Source organism: Vitis riparia, chromosome 18, assembly GCF_004353265.1.
Source record: "Vitis riparia cultivar Riparia Gloire de Montpellier isolate 1030 chromosome 18, EGFV_Vit.rip_1.0, whole genome shotgun sequence".
Lineage (NCBI taxonomy): Eukaryota > Viridiplantae > Streptophyta > Magnoliopsida > Vitales > Vitaceae > Vitis > Vitis riparia.
This window is the reverse complement of record NC_048448.1, coordinates 5,031,262-5,052,921: the sequence shown is the minus strand read 5'-3', so window position 1 is coordinate 5,052,921 and position 21,660 is coordinate 5,031,262. Positions and strand designations below refer to the sequence as shown.

Here is a 21,660-nt window from a genome sequence, read left to right as displayed (position 1 = left end):
TATTTTATGTATAGTCCATACGCCTTTTAGGGGTCCCATATTTTGATGATGAGCTACTGTGACCAACACAGTAACTCCTGAGGAGGAGGAGATTATCAAATATATATATATATTGTTGTAAAAATTAGTGAGTGGAAGAGGAAAGGAAAAGGGAGGGAGGAGATACTTTCACGTGTTGGGAGGAAGCACAGTCACAGACTCACAGGTGGTGGCTAAGTGGGAGTCTCAGGTGGGCGAGCCATAAAGTTTCATCAGTGAATGATTGCAGTTCCAATCATTCTTATTTTGCCACGTCAATACGTACAGCATGTTATCCTGTTTGTTACCCTTTTTTATTTTATTTTAATGGAAATTACTATTACCTATTTTGTTTGGTTGAATTCCCACTTCCATAATACGTTTGTGAATGTGGGTGTTGACTCATCTTGTGAAATTAAAATTGCCCAAAAAATATATGATTAGCTACCTCCAATCAAAATATCACATTTACATGCATAAGCCATAATTGCACCTTGCTGATGCTTTAAATTCAATTCAATTAAAAAAAAAAACAAACATTCAAGAATAATATTAGTATTAAGAGAATTTGATTTAAACTATTTTTATTCTAAGAGGTAAAATTAAGTACACTAATTTTTTTAATTATTATTTCATTGAATATTTAGTGATATTTATATTTATTAGACTTTCATATATTATCTATTAATAGAAGTGAATGATAACTTCTTATAAACAAAAGATACGTCTTTTGAATTTATATGATTATGTCTTTTAGAAGACGATAAATGTTTTTATTTTTATTAACACGGTTATGAGGAGTTTGTATCGGCTTGGAAGACCATAATGGGGGATTCTTCATTACAGCCATCTCAAGTAATGAGACAACATTAAGGGAGAAAAAATTAATAAAAATAAAAGAGAATTTTGATTTTATGATAAATTTTTACATTAGAAAAATTTCTTTTGTCCTCCCTGGGTGTGTGTGTTTTTATTTAAATCTTATATAAAATTGCTTTAAAAAAGTCCAAACATTTCTTTCTCCCTTGGTCGGTTTTATAGATGAGGTTAGTTGAAAATATAAAGTAGATCAGATGCCGTGGCCAGTTCTTCTCAGTGTCACATCCTTTTATGAGTTTGCAGTTAACAAAATGAACTTGTCTACAATACATCCCATCCCATGTGAAGGAAAAAAACGTCTTTTTAAACCATTATTAATTAGTTAGTTGTTTAGATTTCATGCCACTAATATTTAGTGATATATTTATTTTATTTTATTTTTGTGTGTGATTAAAGAAGGGGCCGGCCGCCGTTTGATTGAAAACTAAATTAGTAATTAGAAATAAGTGGTTTTAATACATAGTTTGTTGATCCAGTTCAAACCTAGACATGTGACAGAGGTAGGTGGGGGACTTGATGTATCCCATGACTTGCTCAGCTCATATTAAAAAGAGTGGATACGTGGGTCTGACCATCTTCCAGCCCTTACTCTCTCATCCCCCATGGCCATGGATCTAACCCCCACCTACTCGGACGGGCTCATTAGATGCGTGATCGATATTTTAAAATCAACCTTTTGTATGTAATTTCATGCAAATTGGAAGTCAATTGAGGTGTTTTAATTTTTTTATTTTTAGAGGAAAGTAAATCGAGATTGATGATATAGATTTTCAAGTCCTAGTTTTTTTTCCTTGTTAATTAAATGTGAGAGGTTTTCTGATAAATCTCATAAAAATACCTTAAATGTAAAAGTTTATATTCCTTTTTTCTTATGACATGAGAATATTATTTTCTAGGTGATTAATTATTCATGCCACCCATTTCTTTAGCCTGTTTTACCTAATATATTTATGTTTGATTTTACAAAATATTAAAAAAAATTATTATTTTATATTTGAGTAGGCTACAAAGAAGATCAATTATATTAAAGAATTTAAAGTAATATGTAAAAAATAATTTATTAATTTTAAATTTATTTTTATCTTTTATTTTATTTATTTTATTTTTCCTTTAAATTTTTTGAGAATCATATATAACCTTTAAAAAAAAATTAAGAAGGGTAAACTAGTGGGGCAATCGGGTATGTCCAACTCTTTTATTTTATTTTATTTTATTTATTTATTTATTTATTAAGATCATTTGAAATTAGAAAAAAGTAGAGAAAAAATAGTAACAAATAATTAAAAATAAGTTTTACTGCGAAATTATTTTTTAGCATTTTTTTTTTCTAATTTTGCCAAGAGGGAATTATTCTCTAATTTTTTAGTAATAAAAATGTAGCTAGCTATCATACCAACATTAACACTCGGTATGTGATACGAAATTAGATTTGTTGGGTTATTTTTATCATGTGGTTATGTATTTATTAAAGTTTATTGAAATCCGTGAATAAATATGAAGAAAAAATAAATAAAAATATAATCTTTTATTCAACGAATAAATCTTTTTTTTTCAAACATAAGCGTTATCGGCACAAGCGAGATATGTTAGGTATGCGCCATTTCAACTGTGCGGCATGTGAAGCATGTAAATTGCGACAAAACAAAACTGGCAGCACGTGACAAAACACAATGATTAAACCATCCATGGCCCATACACTGGCCCAACTCTTTTGTCCACTCAGTTGGGCCTGCGGACGACAATTATTGACCCAACCCATCAGCCCTCTCTAACCCGTCCCGCCATAATTGAAGGGTTGGCCTCTCGTTCCAACTCAACCTAACTAAAAATTCAACTTTAACCCAATAGTTTCCCTGAGTTATTTAATAATTTATGGGAGCTACTTTTGCGAATATTAAATTGAAATATGGGAAGAAAAAAAAAATGCACCCGAAGATTCTGGCGGAGGTCTTTTCAACAGGCTGGACCCTGTTAGAATAAAGGGTTAAATTTTTAGATTGGATTTATTATCCAAGTCTTCCGCTGGGCCTAGACTTGTAAATTTATTGATTTGACATGGAGAACAGATGTATATTTGAGAGTTAAAATGGATTATCGCAAATGCCGCAGCCGAGACCGTGAGAGTATGCTGTCACTAACTGGCCCACGTCTGTAAACCCTTTTAAGACGTTGGGCTCATTGAAGTTGTATCAACATCCAACCATCCGATTCAAGCGAGTAAAAAGGCCTAAAATATATCATGTATTTTAATAAACATGTACAAGGTTCATTTATTTATTGAAGGGTTTGTTATTTGTTAAGGGAATATGATTAGAAAAAAATTCATAAGGTTGCTCGTATAGAAATGAGTGCCATGGGGAGCCGTGGCGCAGCGGTAATGGAAAAGATGTCTTGGAAAAAAATAATTGTGAAGACATAGTTTACAAACAAAATAATTGATTGCTTGGATGGTAAAACAAGAAACCCAATTGCAATACAATATTTGGGTGAGGGTTTGGTAATTGACTCATCTACGATAATTTATGGAAAATTTCTGAGCAAATGGGGGGTTTCCTGTTTCCACACTGATCTAAAACCATAGGGAAAAGATGAATTTGTAGACACAATGGAATGATGTATTTAACTAACCTGTCTCCGCCCCGTTCTGGATTTCATTGAAGCAAACGTCACCCTTCTCTAGCGGCTGCTGATCATAATGAGGGGATTGTAAGCTATGACTGAGAATAAAATGTATACCCATTTGGGTGAAGTATGGTGTCATTTGTCTCTTCCTTTGTCTATTTCACGGCATATTGACAGTGAACTATGAGAGTATCACACTTATGTATGAGGATTTATTTTGGCAAGCTCTATCTGAAGAAATAGAAACATCTTACTTTCATGTTTCAAACCAGTTTCATTTCCACCAGTACATGGTATGAAAGCTAACGCAATTACTAGAACTGGAGATTTATATCTCAAGAGACCAATATCTAAAGTTCCATGATCACTGGATTGAGAGCGAAAAGGAATCAACTCTGTATTTACATTCCTTGCATAACATTTAATAAGAAAAAAACATAGATGACTTCTTGGGTGCAAAATTTGGTACCTTTCTTTCTGAGGCATTCACCAATCCTGCATTTCGTTCTTTGTGATCCAGAAACTTATTTGAGTTCTCCCCCAGAACTGGAAACTGGAGTTCATCGTACCATCCTTTATTCTTCAAAATCAACTTCCTTCCCAAGTTCATGCCTTTTTTCTTATGTTCCTACACATTTCAGCATCTTATGACTTTTGTTATATACGCAGGTTTTACAAACTACGAACAGAATCATGGGACTCCCGCGGGCTTATAGAGAGTGCCTGAGACGTTGCTGCATTGAAGGCATTTCACCCAGCCCTAAACTATCATATAAGATAAAGCTTCACAAGGGAAGAATTGCGTTGGTGCTCCGGTTATGTCTAGGTAAGAAAAATCTCCCTCCGCATGAATTTGACCTTTTCATTGAAATAGGGCCTTTATGCAAACACTGCGCAATGGAAGGACTCCCCATCTGTCTGAAGGTGCTTGTATATGCAACATCCCTCTTTGGAACGCTACCTGAATCAAATTTTCGCCCATCCATAGTCTCATCAACCCAATTCCCTTTGGATTCATCTGCGTGAAATTTAGCCAAACCAAAAAAGATAGTTGCAGCTGAAGAAGAATCCATAGAGAGAGACCTCCTCACTGGTTGTATCTCACTATTCACGACATGATTATTAGCAGAATTGCCATTTACCTCAAGAACAACATCCCCATTGGAGTTCACACCCTCCTTTGAAGTTCTTCCGTCATCCAGAATCTGTAATTCGCCTGTACCCCCTCTCCCAACCGTACTTTCATAAACCCCCTACTCCTCACCAGATTGTTACCCAATTCAGTATCGTTACTAGAATTCTCCATCTGGGTCTGTTCATTTGGACCCAAACTACGAGAATTTTGATCATTTGATTCCAGAGGAGGGTTGACAATGTCAGAGATAATACGTGCACGACATAAGGGACAATTGGTGTGTGAGCTCAACCATGTATCTATACAAGGGATGTGAAAAGCATGGTTACACTTGGGTAGCAACCGAAGAGTTTCATCTTCCTGAAATTCACTCAGACAAACCGAACACTCGGTCCCTTCAATCAAGCCCTCACCTCTTTTATACTTGCAGACGGTAATTGAATTAATGATCGCTTGTTGCAGACCAGCGGTGGTGATAAACCAGATGGGATGGTCGATTGCCGGGCCTCGATTCTCATCAAGAAACTCTTCATCTCTGCCGTCTGATTCAGATGGTGGAGAGTGATTTCTTCTTCTCCAACCACAATAGTACTTGACTATGATGGCGTTGAAACAGACTAGAAGGAAGAAACCCGCTAGTAAGGCAACTGCGATGATCACGTAGGGTGAGATGTTGGGGGAATCATTCTGATCAAGGGTGGAGAGAGTTGGTGGACGTGGGGATGCTGGTGGTGGGGGGGGAATCAAGGAGTCTGGATAAATGTAGCAGTTGTAAGGACATGTCGAGTCACAGAAATCTATGCAGTCCACGCTCTGATTCGTTGCGGTTTGCGTCGGGAAGAGCTTTCTATGCTTCATCGCCATTAAAGAACCATGGAGAGAAGAAAGCACAGAGAGAGATTTGTTAACTTTTGTGTGAAGAGAAAGAGAAAGAGAAGAGAAGCAAGGGAGACGTTGGGTCCATCGACATTACCCTTGGACAAGAGACCATGCTGGGGATTGGAGAAGGGGTTGATTATTCTGTACTTGTTTTTCTTTGTTTCGGTTGATCCCAATAAGAATCATTTCTCTTTCGAGTTTGGTTGGGGGATTTTGATGTGTTTGTTTTGTATGCCTAGTAAAGAAGGTTTGTGGTCTCTTTCGCTTTTCAACCACTCCCCGCCCTGCTCTGGTCCTCGAGATGGAGTGAAGAGGCACTCTGTGATTTAGGTTGCTCATTTTAGGCTTTAGCCTTCTCAGCCCGGATATGCATTTGATTTTTTCTTCATTTTTTAGCAATAATCATCTTATGAAATTCTTCTTTCTAAGCTTCCTCTCCTCCATGAAAATGGGCAATCTTGTCTGAGCCTATATCAAATCTAATATTTTTCTCGTATGTGCTCACTCTTCTATGTTTTACTTGACTGTAATTCTGTGACAAATCAAATATGTTTTTATTATGGACCTCCCAAAATGCCCTGCCAGAGGGGCGTATTAAAGACAGGCGAAGGGTCCAAAGTTGTTTAATGAAGGCACAATTGTCTATTGACCTTCCACCTCCTACCATAAATTTGCTAGCCAATCTGCCCACTCAAGAGGTCCCCTTTACATTCGTCTCTCTTTTTGAAATCCCAAAGTTGTTTTTCTTTTTCTACAAAATTTTGAGACCAATTCTGTATTTGAAAGTAACCTGCAAGCCATTCTAGACGTCCCTCTCATCCATAGATTTCTTACCAGGCATGACAGTGAGCCTTTCAATGCATTTCAATTTGTATTCAACATGATAAGATTGATTCTATATTCGGTTTGAAAATTATTGGATTTACTAATCAGATTACGGAAGAATAAGAGACTAAACCCTCATTTAAGCAATGTAAAAGGTATCTTTCCCCACTTGCTTGAGGTATTGCTATTCTTTTCCTCGCCTATAAGGGATATGAAAAGAAACAGAGGATTGTGCAATGGGATTCTAGTCCTGCATCATTTGGTACGAAGTCCAAATCATGGCCATATCATACATTTTCTTTGGTAGGTGCGCAGCAAATACATGACTCTACCAAAAGGGGTCACATTCACAGGGGTTGTCTGTATCCATCAATTGAATAAACCTCCTATCTGCCATAGCCTATCCCACCTCCAGCTTTACGCTGGCCCATACAGTGGTGTGTACCTCCCACTGCTGGAATGCCTGTTGAATGCTAACAAGAACGTTTAAGAATGTTTAGCAGAAGAGAAATGAGTTGCCTTCTCTCATCTTACTTTTTAAAAAAGTTTCATAGATGATTTTTTTAAAAAACATTTAAGCTATATTTGATTCTCAAAAAATTTGAAGAAAAATGCAAGAAAAAAAAAATACAAATGAAAAGTATAATGAAAGAAAAAATAAATAAAAATAAAAAATAGATTAAAAGTAAATAAATTATTTTTATTTGTTATTTCAAATTTATTTTATTTATTTTAACTTATTCATATAAAGATTAAATAATTTAAATATATATAAAATTTTAATTAATTTTAATCATATTTGATTTTTTTTTTTTATAGAATAACCAAATATGAAAAAATCATTTTTTATTTTTATTTTTTTTCTTACTTTCAAAACCAAACACAACCTTATAAAACATTAATTTCAATTAAAAATACCTTAAATAAAAATACTGGAAAACGCAATTTGTATATCCCATGATATTAGCTAGACTTTTTAATGCAAGGTTGAAAATGTTAGGCATTTGACCAGGAAATTGCAGCAAACATTACCCTTATCCTTTCCGTTTGTAATCGTGGATTTCAATGGATGAATAGTAGGATTCAAAGTGCTACCAAATTAAGTTAGTGGCTCACGGCAACTGGTAGAATGGATCAAGTAATCTACACCACCTTCTCGTTTTGATTTTAAGGTGTCCCAAACACAAAAACTACCGGAGACTTTTGACATGGGAGCAGGTGTTACACATTGGCAGAGCTTCTCATGTCCTTTGATGCCCGCGGAAGCCTAGCTGGAAATGAACCCATCGTATTGAGAACAAGCCTTGGCACAATGTAAATTAACCACAAAAATAGTAGTGAAGGGATGACAATAAATATGATTACTAATATCCTTCGCCTATGCAATATCTAATCAGTCAACATAGATAGAATGACCTCTTTGATCGTTCCTAGAAAGTAGTTGCGTCTTCCCACTAATGAAGGTGGTTCAAATCAAGACCACAAGCCATTGTGTGGATGTAAAGTTCTATCTTGATCAGCTGCACAGATGACACGTTGGATAACCATGCTGCCACCATCAAGGCCCCAAGTCAGCCACCATTGCTTATATCATTGTTATGAGTAGAATGCATGTGACAGCAGAAAGCTGCTTAGCTTATCCAACATAAAGATGTAAATCTAATATTCAATTTTCTTTTTCCCCGTGACCTCTTTCTTCTTGGCCTCTTCTTTTTATGAGCCCTCAATAAATTTAGACTAGCTGCCTTATTTAATTTGGGGACTTAGTTAACATTCAGGCATCTTTGCTGTACATCTAATTTTTTTAAGCTCAAAACCCTTGCTTGGTGATGAACATGTTCAGACGCTACTACATCAAATTAGACTTGCCTCAGATGCTATGAGAAATGGAATTCAGAATCCATCAGAAACCCAATTGAATGATTTCATTTGCCCCCTAAAATTTATATACATATAGCAAAACCAGACTTAAGAAAAACATGTATTGGTGATGGTGCTGTTGGAGCTTGGAAGAATCTTTTATACAAGGGTGACTAATAAATTGTTTGAGAATTTATTTCACATGGAGAAAAATGAAAGCACAGTTGAAAAAGACAAAAGTCACTTCATTATTTTGAAATAGTGCTCGATGGTTGAGTGCACCACACCACCCTATCTTTTCAAATGTAACCGACAGTTTCTAGAAGGTACCACTCATAATTTGTATGCCCAAATAGAATATTGTAAATTAATAACTTCTAGGACTATTCAAGTTGTGATTATTAGAATTCAATCGCAGATTTTAGATTAGCCTCGTGAGAAATTATCCGAGCCCCCATAATTTAAAATTAATCTCGTGTCACACGTGGAATAGTATAAATATAAAAATCACGAGATTATAATGTATCATAGAAAATTTCACTAAATCTAAAATAATTGTACCTAACCCATATACTTTTTTACACAAGGCTTATGTTGACCAACATATAAAATATATCTCAAAGTAGATTACCTCAAAATTGTATCAAGCTTTAATAGCTTGAATCCTTGCCTTTTATCTTTACTTAGGATCATAATTTGAGTAAGTTGGTTGAATTAATAGCTAATATGAGTTTAACTTAAATTAAGAAACAATCGATTTGAGATAAATCTAACTCAACCTTTAACGTAAAACACTTACCCTAACCCCAACTCAACTTTATTTCTTTAAGTTAAAATTAAGTTTGAACTAAATTCGAGTTGGTCGGATTAATCAGGTTGCATGATTCAAAATTTATTAATAATTTTTTTTCAAATAAAAAATCAACATATTTATATAAAATAAAATAAATTTGAATGATAAATATAACAAAATTTCAAGATACCAACAAAAAAAAGAGTGAAAATAAATTTATATATATTTTTAAAAGCAGGAAAAGATAATATAATTTGATATTTTTTCTTAAAAATTTTAAAAAAATAAATATTATTGTATAGGATAATATATATATATATATATATATATATATATATATATATATATATATATATATATATATATATATATATATATATTATAATTATCATAAAAACATTAAATCGATTTTGGGTTAAACTCAAGTTGTTTGAACCTTAACCTAATCCCAATCCAAATTAACCTCAAATTAAAAAAACATAACCCAAATTCAATACAAGTATTGAAAATAATTATTCAACCTCTCCAAACATCAAGTTTAGATTTGGTCAAACCAATCCACCCAAGTTGCAAATACACCATTACTCCTTAAAATGACTTTTAGATGGTAACACCCATCTTTATTTTTGGAGTTGTGGAACTACGCAAAAAAAAAATGAGGTTTGTAGATTATTATTATTTTTTTTTTATGTTTTTTATTTGACGCACCCTAAATAAGGTTTTCAAAACTTTTTTATACCCAACACCTAGGTCTTTAGCCATAACCAATAAAGAAAAAACCTATTTCTGAAAATATAAATTTTAAGTTGTTTTTTTTTAAATAAAAATAAAAAATGAGAAGTCACTGGAGCGCCCTATAGGGTGGCGCTTGAATGACACCGTGGTGGACATTGGCCTACTGGTTTTTCCTATTTTGCGAGCCTTTGAACATTATTACTTTCAAGAATTCATAGTTCACCTAATCAGGTTCAAGTAAGACTAAAATACTTTTTTTTTTTTATGTTATTTATTATTTTTTTTTATGTTATTTATTATCCTATTCTAATCTCAAACTTGAAATTATTTACTCTGCCCACCAAACTCTTAACTTTTATTACGAACATATTAGTATAAAACTCATTAATCTTTAGAATCAAACTATCTACCTAATCTAATAAATTATCAGTAACCAAGCAGTTGTAGGTTTTAGAGGTGCTTGGCATGCAAAAAAGAGCAGATAAACCGGCCCGGCCCGGCCCAGTTACTCCAATGGCTAGCTAACACGAACAGGTCATTTTGGACCTATGGGGCGTACCGGTCGTGCTGTTCTGTTGGTCCACCATGGCAGCTAGCACAAAGGCCCTCCTTTGCTTCTTGCTTATAGTGTATTAGTTTAAGAGTGAATGATAATTACTCATTATTATTTTTTAAAATTTTTTAAAGTTTTTATGTTCCAATATTTTAAATTACTGATATTAAATATAAATTTTTTCTATGTTCTAAAACAAAAAATTTAACTTTTATAAATTTTAACATTACAAAATTAAGTAAAATCCAAAATGTTTACAGAAGCAAAAAACCAAGACTAATTACTTGCTAGAAACCAAGCCTACTTACTTGCTAGAAAGATTCGTGTCCAGCATGTTGGTCCACATGGGTCCACACTCGACACGGACCGATTCGGCACCTTTACACCTTTTTTTATATGTTCTTTTAGATTTTTTTTTTTTTTAAAAGAAGGAATTTAACAATATATTTTTAAATAAATTTTATTATATTATAATTTTTTATTTTCAATTTTTTTATTAAATAAAAGAATTCGAATTCTTTTGTTTTTTCCCTCATTTTTTACTAGTTTTTATATTCCAAAAGGAGTATTATACGGTCTTTGGGAAGCTGAACTAAATATGATTTTTCAAAAAAAAAAACTATTTTGACAACCAAAAATAATGATATTTTTATTTTCTTATATTTTCAAAAATGTTAAAAGATAGTTTATTTTTAATAATAAAGTTATTCAAAATGATTTTAGAAATTATTGACCTATTTGACAACTATTTTCAAAAATCTTTAAAATTAAAAATTAAAAAAACATATTTAATAATTAAAACTATTTTTTTTTCTAAAAAATAGAATGTATCTAATAAATATAATTTTTTTTAGATATTTTTACTTATTTTTTAAATACTATTTTAAAAAATAATTATATAAATATATAAATTGATTAAAAATAAAACAATGAATATAAAAATTAATTTTAAAAATATTAAAAATAAATTAAACATATTTTAAATTTTCAAATAACTTTTATCTTACAACACATTATAAAACAATTTTAAAAAACAATTACCCTCCACCCCAATGTGTTCAAATCATGTTCATTTGCACCTTGACTTTTATCCATGTGAGTAACTCAAATGATCATTTCCTCGACATCACTGTCGTCATAAGTAAACAAAATATATTGAAATTCAAGCGTGGGGAGAGGTGGGGGGCCAGTAAAACATGGAGGGCTGCACCGCTCCACTATAAAATTATGACTCCATCCACTTGTACCACTTGGGTTGTCTATGAAATTGTGCAATGAAAAATGCATATGATAAACGGGGAATTAATAAAAGAATTTCAATTTGGGTTCACATGTCGTTTAGTGATCATTTCTCCCAAGGTCCCAACCCACATCGACCATAGGATGAGAATCTTTTGACTTGTCAACATCAGTTCAGAGTCATTTTTTTATAACTCCTCCTGTGTCCGGACAATAATAAAAAGGTGTGAAACATGTTCAGATTATCAATAAGGAGTATTTAATTTTCTTCATCAGCCATTAGCCTATTAACCCGATTGGTTATGCGTGTACACCAAACAAGAACCATTACTTCCTGGTAAAGCATATTAGGACATTAAATCAATTAGACGCAAATGGGTAGTTAATTGCATGATGAAACGTTTATTAAATAATACCCATGACAGACGCCAGCAATTGCGAATCTTAGTAGAAAAAACTAATCCAAAACAATTAATCCACTCTTATCTTAATTTTGCTATCGCTAATTTAAAATTCAAAAGTGCAAGCTGGTCAATAATATAAAGTCAAGGGCAGGTGAGGGTAATAATTCGTACGGTTGAATATAATTTTATTTGCTGAGGGGAAAATGGTGGAAATTTCTAAGAAATTACAGAAGATGGAAAATTTCTAATGGGATTCCACTATTCCAGAACTTCATGTAACGTGTAGCTCCGAAGGATCGGATAGAAGCATTGACCCCTGAGCCCTTCATAGACTGAACTTCTACCCTTCTGGCTAGACCATGTCAGAATTCACACGCGTTTTCCCATCCCCTAAATTTTCTGCAAATCCTTATATATAGTTGATCAACCCCCTTGAGGATTCTCAGTCTTGATTCAAAAATTTCTTTGACAACACAAACCTCTACAAGCGTTCATGATGTCTGCAACAAGGTTGATTGTTCCTTACGGTGGTAATGGCCTCCATGCCCGGAGCTGCCACAGATTCTCAGGCTCAGCATCCATTCCCTGGCCCACCCGTCTTTCAGCAGTTTCAGGACGCCATTTTCTAGGAAATCAGGATCTGAAAGCTTTCAGCACTGTTGGGCGTGTGGCGAGTGATAGAAACACAAAGATGTAATGTTTATTTTTTCATTTTCAAGGTCTTCTGCCGATTGATTGTACAGTTCCCTTTCATTCAGCTCTCAGATCTGCATATTAACATGCGTCTCTTGGTACAGGGACACGACTGTCTACTGCAGTACGCAGCCAGGAGCTTCTCTTCCTTCTGGACCTCCTACAAATTCTTGGTAAGGAAGATTCCTCATTATAATACTCAGTTCTTTCTTCTTCTCTGGCATTGCAGTAATGGTATATTTAGGGAAATATTTGGCAGGAAAAACTGGATTATTGGAATGCTGTTGTCGATGGTTGTACCCTTGTGGAGATTCAAACTGGGGCCATTACTACAATTGAAAAGTAAGGATCCAAGAAGCTCTTCTCATTTCTCATCCGATTTTTTCTTTTTGGAAGATCCTCGTTAATATTGGAATCAGTTTTAAGTCAATCTCATCGTGTATTCTTGGATGTATAGACGAGGTGGAGACGGCGATGAACACAACCGAGCAGATAGCAGAGACTATAGAATCGGTGGCTGAGAAAGTGGAGCAGGTGGCAGACGATATAGGGAATCACCTCCCAGAAGGTGGAAAACTCCGGCAAGTTGCTGATTTTGTGGAAAATGTAGCCAAAGAAACAGCCAAGGGTGCTCATCTAGTAGACGCAGCCATCGAAAAGGTGGTTACCTAATCCATTTGTTTGCAATCCATACTCCAATAAGATTATTTTAAAATGGATTAGCTGGCATTAAGTTTCTTTAATCCCCCTATGTATTTGGCTCCCACCATATACGGAGCCCTACTTGTAGCTTTCAGAATGAAGTGATGTTTACTGTTGAATTTGGATGCAGGCGGAGGACATTGAAAAGAAGGTGGATTCATTGGTGGAAGAGGTTGAACAAGTGGCTGATGACGTAGAAGAAGTCGTTGGCAAGGAAGCAGCCGAGCAAAAATGAATGAAGCACATTCTTTTCTAGGTTTTAAGCAGAATAGCAGATAGATGTATCAGTTTGACCATATTTTGCAAACTTGTTGTTTGTCTTTTTTTTTTTTTTTTTGCGCACATGTGCAAGTTGATTTTTTGTGGCTGTAACATATAATTATGCATACATTTCTTGATTGTCACGCTGTGTTGAATTTTTCCTTTATCAGGGTAACACAATTGCAAACAGTGCTAAAAAAGAATTATATATGTACATTTAGAACTCCTAAGAGATTTTAAAATCATGCATCACCCTCCAAGCTTTGCAGGGAGGTTGAACCCTTGCTTGCTGCCATCTATGATGGTTTAGAATTCCCTTCAATTTGAATTTTAAAATCTCTACACCCCATCCTATTTACACACTCATATATTATCTATATACGTCTCAAAATACAAATCCTATTAATATGTTCACCTAATCAAATTAAATATGAAGTGAGACTCCAATTTATTATATATTTAAATATTTGATGATAAGAAAAAAATAACAGATTTTTTTTTTTATATATATATATAATCTCATTATAAATACACTTCATTGGTTCCTTACTAATGATAACCAACTCAAAGTCAATTATTCCTATTTTTAACTCGTTTTCTAATCAGTATATAAAGTGTAAACACGTCAATCAAATTTTGGAGTTCTATTTGTTTCTTTCTATTCTTCTTGTTGCTTTTGGTCAGACATTTCATGAGGATGAATTTGGAGGTAAATTTTTTTTTGAAAAAGTAATAAAAAAAAGAAGAAGTTAAAACTAAAAGAAGAAGGTCGAGAAAGCCTATTCGGGCTGAAACGTCAAACAACAACATTTTGTTTTATGATAAATAGTTGACCAATAATCCAACTTTTTATTTTTTACATCTTTTGGATTTAGAGGTAGGGATGGCAACGGGGCGGGTTTTTTCGGGTACCCGCCCCGTCCCATCCCTAATGGGACGAGGTTTAAATTTAATAAATGGGTTTGGAACAGGTATGAAAATTTTTTTTTTAACCCGGGGCGAGTTCGGGTATTGCCTCATCCCGCCCCGCCCCGTTTACATATAAAATTAATTTTAATTTTAATTTTAAAATTAATTTAATTTAAAATTTTATTTTACTATTTCTAATATATAGATAATAATAAAAAATTTAATAAAATAAGTTATAAAAAATATAATAATTTTATTATTTATAAAATATATTTATTTTAATGTAATTAAAATTTTTAAAATTAATTTCTTTTTTTAAAAAAACAAAAAAAAAACCCTAAACGGGGCGAGGCAGGACGGGTATGGGAACCGTTTAATTTTTAAAACGGGATGGGGATGTGAATTGTTTTTAATAAACAGGACGGGGTTGGGATGGGGGCAACCCGTCCCGAACCCACCTCATTGTCATTCCTACTTAGAGGTAACAAAGTTTAATATAATCCACTAATACCTTTTTTGTAGGTCTTGGTATAGTATGATTAATGGCGGAATCAACATTTTGCTTAAGGGGTCAATATTTAATGGTAGATTCATTTAGTACCTATACATTTTTTCCTAAATTAGAATAATATTGAGCTTTAACATAATGATTAGACTTTCATATTATATAGTTTTGAGGAAGGGGGTTGGGCAACTGCCCTCCTTCGCTATATAATCTGTTTAATAAATAAATAGTTTTTTGTTAATCTATATAACATAAATTTGACATAAATGGATTTAATAATTTAGATGATTAACTAATTATAATTTTAAACAATTAAATACATATTTGACTCATTTTAAATTTGTTTTTAAATAAATAGACCAATTGGATAAAAAAACATCTTTAATTAAATATTAATCATATAAACTTATACAAAACCTAACTCAACCCAATTATTGATGAATAGGAGGACTTAATTATTAAATAAATTAAATAAATTACATAACATGTTACTTATTTAATAATTATGTAATATTTGAATTCATATATTTTTTATATAATTATTATTTGTGCAAAGTTTGAATTGATTTATATGATAGAATACTTAGATTTTGATACAATACGAACATAACCCACCAACCCGAATTACCAAACCCTTCTTAAAGTTCATTAGATATGAAGTATTTTTTTAATGGCATTCAAACATCAATTACTAAATAGATAGATTAAAAAAATGAGATATAAATATAAGGTGATCATTCTTTCATTATTCAAAGTGAGGATTAACTATTATCCATCGCAATATATTACCATAAGATATACACGTATTTTCATACTTAGCCATCGAATGATGCTGTGATTAAAGACAAGTGATCTGCCTGCCATTTTCTATCCATAAATATATCTTTATAATATATACCTATCGAAGTAAAATAAATTAAATAACGAACAAAATTTAATATTTTCAAATTAAAGATAAAATTAAGAGAATTTCATGTACACAGAGAATAAAATCTGAGTATGGGAAGAAGGGAAAAAAAAGAGAAAAATAATAGTGTTAGAAAATAATTTTTATCAATTATTTTTTGGCTTTTATTTTATGTTTGGCCCAAATTATCATATTAAAAAATATATATTTGATTTTATTATGAAAAATATAAAAAATTAAATATAATTAAAATTTATGTATTTTAAAATTATTTAATTTTTATGTAGGAGAGTTAAAATAATTGATTTTTTTTTTTATTGAGATAAAAATAATCTATTGATGTTAAATTTAGCTTTTTATTTTTTTCATTAATTTTTTTTTATATTCTTTTTCTCAAATTTTTCTGAAACGTGAAATTTTTGGGTGGAACAAACCATTTTTATTATTATTATAATTTCCTAATTTTAAGGAGTGCAGAACTCAAATGGAAGTTGGAAATATAAATGGAAAGATGGTGAGTCGACCCAAATTCCAATATCAAAAAGACTTGCCACGTGTACGTCCAATTCAAATATCACGCTCTAACGGCTACCCATTTTCAATTCAAAAGCCGAATTCCTCACACCAAAACCCTCGCATCTCTCTTCATCCACCTCTTCGTCCTTGTCTTCTCTTGTGTTTTAGGTTTTAATCTTCAAAGACTCCAGACTGCAATCTTCTTTGATTCTTGCGACATTTGGGGCTTAATCTATTCAACGGAACTCCAAATCTAGGGTTTCAATGGATATTCCTCAAGAAATTGATGACTACATCAAAGAATCTATCCAATACTCACTAGGCCTCCCCGTTTCTGCACAAACTTTGGAGTTAAAGCTTCAAGCCTCCTTAGAAGCCCAAAACCAACTCCGTGATCGCTGCTTGCATCTTCATTCTAAATTGAAGGAGAAAGACGAAATCATCGAACGAACTAGGGTTTGTTCTTTTTTCTTTTTCTTTTTTTGGTTTTTTTTCTTTGGGAAACTATGGAACAGAGAATAAAATTTCTTTCTTTACTTAAACGCTTTTTGGTCGAGCGTTAGGGATTTGATGTTGGTAATTTTCCTTTTCCTTTTTTTTTTTTTCCCCTTTGGGTTTAGGCTGAAGCGAGTATGAATGCATTGGCACTGAAAAAGTTCGTTGAGGAGAATCAAAAATTGGCTTTGGAGTGTGCGAATCTTTTGAGTCAGTGTTCCAAGTGGGAGAAAGAGTGCTCTCTCTACGATCATGACCGAGAAGCTCTGATGGATTTTGGAAATGAGGCTGATGAGCGGGCAAAGGAGGCTGAGATGCGTGTTCGTGAGTTGGAGGAGGAGTTGAGGAGATCGGTAGATGAATTGCGGTTCTACAAGCATGAATATGAGCTACGGACGGTAATTAATTTTTGTTTTTGCTCTACCTTGGGCTTATTGTTTTCTGATCTCATAAAAGGAATGATGGGGCATTTGATGATCTTGATGTTTTAGATTAGGGAGCTTTCCAATCCTCACCATATTCTAATCTTTAAGACATGAATTTTAGAGTAAAGCACCTGTTAGAATTCAACCCTGAATTAAGAGGTGGCTGAACTGAAGGATGGACAAATTGAGTATAATTGGTGAATTAACATTCTCTTTTATGTTCATTGAAATAGCTGCAACTGAAATTCATAGTTAAATGCTATATAACATGGGTTCAGGTGTGGGTGTAGGGTGCTGGTGTGTCTAGTTGTGTGATCCTTCACATCTCAAATTTTTTTAGGACACGGGGACTTGAATGAAAAATTGATCTTGAATGGTACTTGAATATATAAGAAAAATTCAATAAGAAGTAAAAAATAACATATTCTTGTTTTTAAATAAACTTTAGAAAAAGAAATATATAAAAAATAGTTAATATCTTAAGCAAAATAGCATTATCCAAAAAATATCCCACACCCACACTCTTGTCATGCCAGGTCGATAGAGGTACATCCAACGAAAAGTTAAAGAATCCAGGTATCAAAGGTTAAAAACTTAATTGTGAGGGCACATTCTATCCATAGTCTTCTATGTAAGTAAATAAAATTATGGTTTCCTTTTTCCTATGTTGCTTCATAAAAATGTCCTTGTTCTAAAATAAACTTTATTTTTCTGGTACTTTGCATCTAAAACTTCTGTTTTTGAGACATAATTCATCAATTCCTAGTGCATGAGTGCATGGTGCTCTAACAACTTGTTGTTTGTTTGCTTTGGGTCCAAAGGGGCCCTCACGGCTTTAAAACACGTCTATAAGGTTAAGAGGAGTCCATACATATGTAGTGTTACAAGCTTTTTCCCTTATCTAATGTGGGATATCATAATTATCCCTCCATGCAAACACAACATTCTCATTGTACCTCATGGGATTGCAAAGTCAAACAACAAACGCTCATAATCGTGTGGATATTGTCCGTTTTGGGCTCAAAGCGGTCCTCACGGTTTTAAACCGTGTATACAATGTTAAAAGGTGTCCATACACATAACTCTTGAAACTTTTCACCTATCCAATGTGGGATATCACAATCACCTTCCCATGCAAACAAAACATCCTTATTGTGTCTCATGAGATTGTAGATACAAATAGAAAAACACCCCTCACCAAAGCCAAACAAACCCCCACATCGAGATCGAGGATCAACTTTGATATCATTTGTAATGACTTGCACTCAACCATGTGGATATTGTTCACTTTGGGCCTGAAAGGGCCCTCCCAGCTTTAGAATTTATCTACAAGAAGAGGAGTCAATATATATATAACGTTAGGAACTTTTTCTCCCATCTATGTGAGAAAAGACTTCTAGTAAATAATAATTTATGTGGAAACATATTTTATTATGTATTAAATGGTGTAACTTATTGATCCACTTATAACTTTCCATGTTTTCTCCTTTTTTTTTTAAAAAAAAAAAAAAAATCCTTACTTTTCTGCAGATGCATTTTTGGAGTTTTAGCATCTTATTTTGCATTTTCAGTTCTTTTATGGCTGTTGGGATTTCTCTTGTAGGCCAGTTTAACTCTAAAATTTATGCACAGTGCTTGTTATGTAGCCCTCTACCATCATGTGAATTTCTTGGTTTCTTGTCTTCGATTTTAGTGGAAGGCTTCTTCTGTTTTTCTGGTGTAATGTCACAGTATCTCCTCAGCCATTTATTAAGTGAAATGTCTTGTTTCCAAATGGAGGAACCTCCTTATGCACTGTGTGAGGGGGTTGAGCAATAAGCTACTTCCATTAAATACTTCATTATATGTTACTCGTCTTAAAAGAATATAATGTAACTATGAAATTCCCTTAAGCATTTTGTAAAATACAGGTGCATGCATCTTCTTGACTCTCCACATAAAGGGGGTTGGAGAAAAGTCCTCCACCCTGGTATGGAGCCAAGCATTGTTCTCCAGTGAAATATTAAATATTTTTTAAAATTCTATAGTGAACCCAAGTGGATGATTCTGCTGCATCCTAAAACTAAGATTGTGTTTCTAAGGTGAATTGTTTCATGGAGCCTATCTAAGGGAAACTTGTGCATTTTTTATATTCCACAACATCCAAACACCAAGATCATCCCCTTCTTAGGTGGACTTATGTTAATTACTAAACATGACGTTTGTGTTTCTTAGTCCATATAATTCATTTTGATTTAGCCACTTTAGCCAACATGAAATTGGACTTCACCTGTGGCTTTAAGGAATGGAATACTGTCAAAAACTGAATACATAGTGGCAGTGTTTGGTCATTCAAGTTAAACAATCTAGATACTTATTTGCAGATGTTTTTTTTCCAACTAAATCTCCCTCTTACCTTTTTTCTTTTTTCTTCTCTTCTCTTTTGATCATGGAATGCTAATAATATTTCATGCAAAGTAGGTGTTCAATGCTATATATGATTGAAGGCTAACCCACCATATAACCATTTTGAAGGTTGATTCATCGGTGCATGGCACAGCTGTGGAAGAAAATCTACTCGAGTCAGTTTTAGCAACATTAATTAATAAGGATGGAGGGGTAGCAACTGCACATGATTTCTTGGAGGCAAATAGTGAGCACGAACTGTGCCAAGAGTTGCTGAAAATGTGGAATCAGTATGTTTTTCTTCCTCATTATAGCAATTTTTTTTATAGGTCTCATTATAGCAAATTATATGGCTGATTTAGTTAGTGTTAGATTCAGGTCAAAGTATTATTGTTGTCGATGTTGTTTTGTTGTTGTTTTGAAATACCCCCTTTTATTATGGTAGCTTGAAGCCATCAACTCAAAGGGTTCTATCACTTGCTGCTGAAGTGAAGACACTTGAGAATGAAAGGGAACATTTAAAGCTCAACCTACACAGAGCTGAAGAAGAGGTTAGAAATATAGTCAAGCCATTATTCTTAGTAGGCTTCAGACCATCCTAGTTAGTCTTAACAACCTTTTTAATGAACATAGGTGAAGCTGTTGTTTGATGAAAACAACGTATTGGATGAGGAGAACAAAAGATTGTTGCAGCAATACCTCAAAGAAAGGAACCATCCCGGTTCTGGTGGAAAACATATCAGTAGCGCTTCTGCCAAGGTGAGAAAAGAAAAGAAAAGAAAAGAAAGGGGAAAAAAAAAAGAACTAACTCACATTGTTTGGCTTGATGACTCACACGGAGTGCATAAATATTTTTGTCAATGGTTTTGGCTTGATGATGATCATGGATTATATGATTTACTGATATTATTTCCTTGGCTATCATGCAGGGCAACAAGCGAAAATGTAGCCCCAAGACGCATAGCCCCATTGAGAGGAAGATTGATTTCACTGACCTGGAATCATCAAGGCAGCCTTTATCACCCTTGCAGCATAACTCTCCTAACCCTAGACTCCATAAGAAGTGATAATAAATTTTCACGGATTGCTTAGATTCCATCTTTTCTTCTGTTCTTGAAAGTCCATTTATCCCAAATGGTGTTGCTAATTGTACTTGAGGTAGCTTTTTCTTGAAACTATATATTTGTTGTCTGTAAAAAATGTGTCACTGATTTTTGCAGAGAGACTAATGGACTAAATCTCTCATTTTCCCTTTTTTCTTGGGAATCATCCAGAAAATATTGATCCAGAGGAGTCTAGTTACTAATTAAGCAATCTATTGCAATGTTGAATGCTTTGACCATTGAACGGCATAATTGGCACCATTTTCGAACAGGGCACTGGTTCTACAATTACGCATGTCTTGCCATTTTACCGTTTGCAGGGAGTAAGAGACTGTATGGATCATCCTCCTTGAGAGCAAGGCTGAACATATCCGTAATTATATATATATATATATATTTCTGTCACACAAAGAAAAACTCCTACAATTTCTTATTCATGTTGAAGTGGAGGAAAGAAATTAAAATATTTATATCTTATTACTATATATTCTTTTGTTATCAAAATTATTATATTATATTTATATTATTGACATACTTATTATTAATCATTTTATTATTTGTCAAAGTTTATCCTAAATTTTCATATCTTTTAGTTAATTTTAATGATTTAAAAAAAAATTTAAACCGATACCATTCATGAGTGTAAAGAGGACATTATTTTTATTTTCAAAAGAAGAGTATGCAATTTTTATTTAGTATTTATTTTTGAAAATAGTTATGAAAAATAATTTTGAAAAACATTTTTTTTTTATGTTTTAGAAAACAAATATTTATTTAGGAACCTAAAATAATTTTAATATGTTGTTTATATTTTTAA

At 33.2% G+C, this 21,660-nt stretch overlaps 3 protein-coding genes across 4 annotated transcripts; 2 read left to right on the top strand and 1 right to left on the bottom strand.

The window, feature by feature from the left end:
- Positions 1 to 3,751: 3,751 nt before the first annotated feature.
- Positions 3,752 to 5,820, bottom strand: LOC117906020 (RING-H2 finger protein ATL54-like). Its single transcript, XM_034818945.1, has one exon. The coding sequence runs from the start codon at positions 5,516 to 5,518 to the stop codon at positions 4,688 to 4,690; it is 831 nt and encodes a 276-aa protein (XP_034674836.1). The 5' UTR covers positions 5,519 to 5,820; the 3' UTR covers positions 3,752 to 4,687.
- A 6,401-nt stretch (positions 5,821 to 12,221) lies between these two features.
- Positions 12,222 to 13,741, top strand: LOC117906040. Of its 2 annotated transcripts, none has more exons than XM_034818978.1 (5): positions 12,222 to 12,635; positions 12,740 to 12,808; positions 12,895 to 12,977; positions 13,093 to 13,295; positions 13,468 to 13,741. In XM_034818978.1, exons 1-5 carry the CDS (start codon positions 12,436 to 12,438, stop codon positions 13,570 to 13,572), a joined length of 660 nt encoding a protein of 219 aa, XP_034674869.1. In that variant the 5' UTR covers positions 12,222 to 12,435; the 3' UTR covers positions 13,573 to 13,741. The 2 variants fall into 2 exon arrangements, with proteins under 2 accessions (XP_034674869.1, XP_034674868.1); XM_034818977.1 differs by having other exon boundaries at positions 12,224 to 12,635; positions 12,880 to 12,977.
- A 2,790-nt stretch (positions 13,742 to 16,531) lies between these two features.
- LOC117906315 lies at positions 16,532 to 21,082 on the top strand. Its single transcript, XM_034819303.1, has 6 exons — positions 16,532 to 16,891; positions 17,056 to 17,328; positions 19,870 to 20,030; positions 20,186 to 20,291; positions 20,374 to 20,499; positions 20,670 to 21,082. The coding sequence occupies exons 1-6, from the start codon at positions 16,700 to 16,702 to the stop codon at positions 20,805 to 20,807; spliced, it is 996 nt and encodes a 331-aa protein (XP_034675194.1). The 5' UTR covers positions 16,532 to 16,699; the 3' UTR covers positions 20,808 to 21,082.
- The last annotated feature ends 578 nt before the right edge of the window (positions 21,083 to 21,660 follow it).

Bases quoted from the DNA above. Each gene is read 5' to 3' on its own strand.
- LOC117906020 (XM_034818945.1), bottom strand. From the start codon at position 5,518: ATGGCGATGAAGCATAGAAAGCTCTTCCCGACGCAAACCGCAACGAAT.
- LOC117906040 (XM_034818977.1), top strand. From the start codon at position 12,436: ATGATGTCTGCAACAAGGTTGATTGTTCCTTACGGTGGTAATGGCCTC. The intron at 12,636-12,739 runs GTAATGTTTATT...CTCTTGGTACAG, and splicing joins AGTGATAGAAACACAAAGAT to GGACACGACTGTCTACTGCA. The intron at 12,809-12,879 runs GTAAGGAAGATT...TGGTATATTTAG, and splicing joins GGACCTCCTACAAATTCTTG to GGAAATATTTGGCAGGAAAA.
- LOC117906315 (XM_034819303.1), top strand. From the start codon at position 16,700: ATGGATATTCCTCAAGAAATTGATGACTACATCAAAGAATCTATCCAA. The intron at 16,892-17,055 runs GTTTGTTCTTTT...CTTTGGGTTTAG, and splicing joins AAATCATCGAACGAACTAGG to GCTGAAGCGAGTATGAATGC. The intron at 20,292-20,373 runs GTTAGAAATATA...TAATGAACATAG, and splicing joins TACACAGAGCTGAAGAAGAG to GTGAAGCTGTTGTTTGATGA.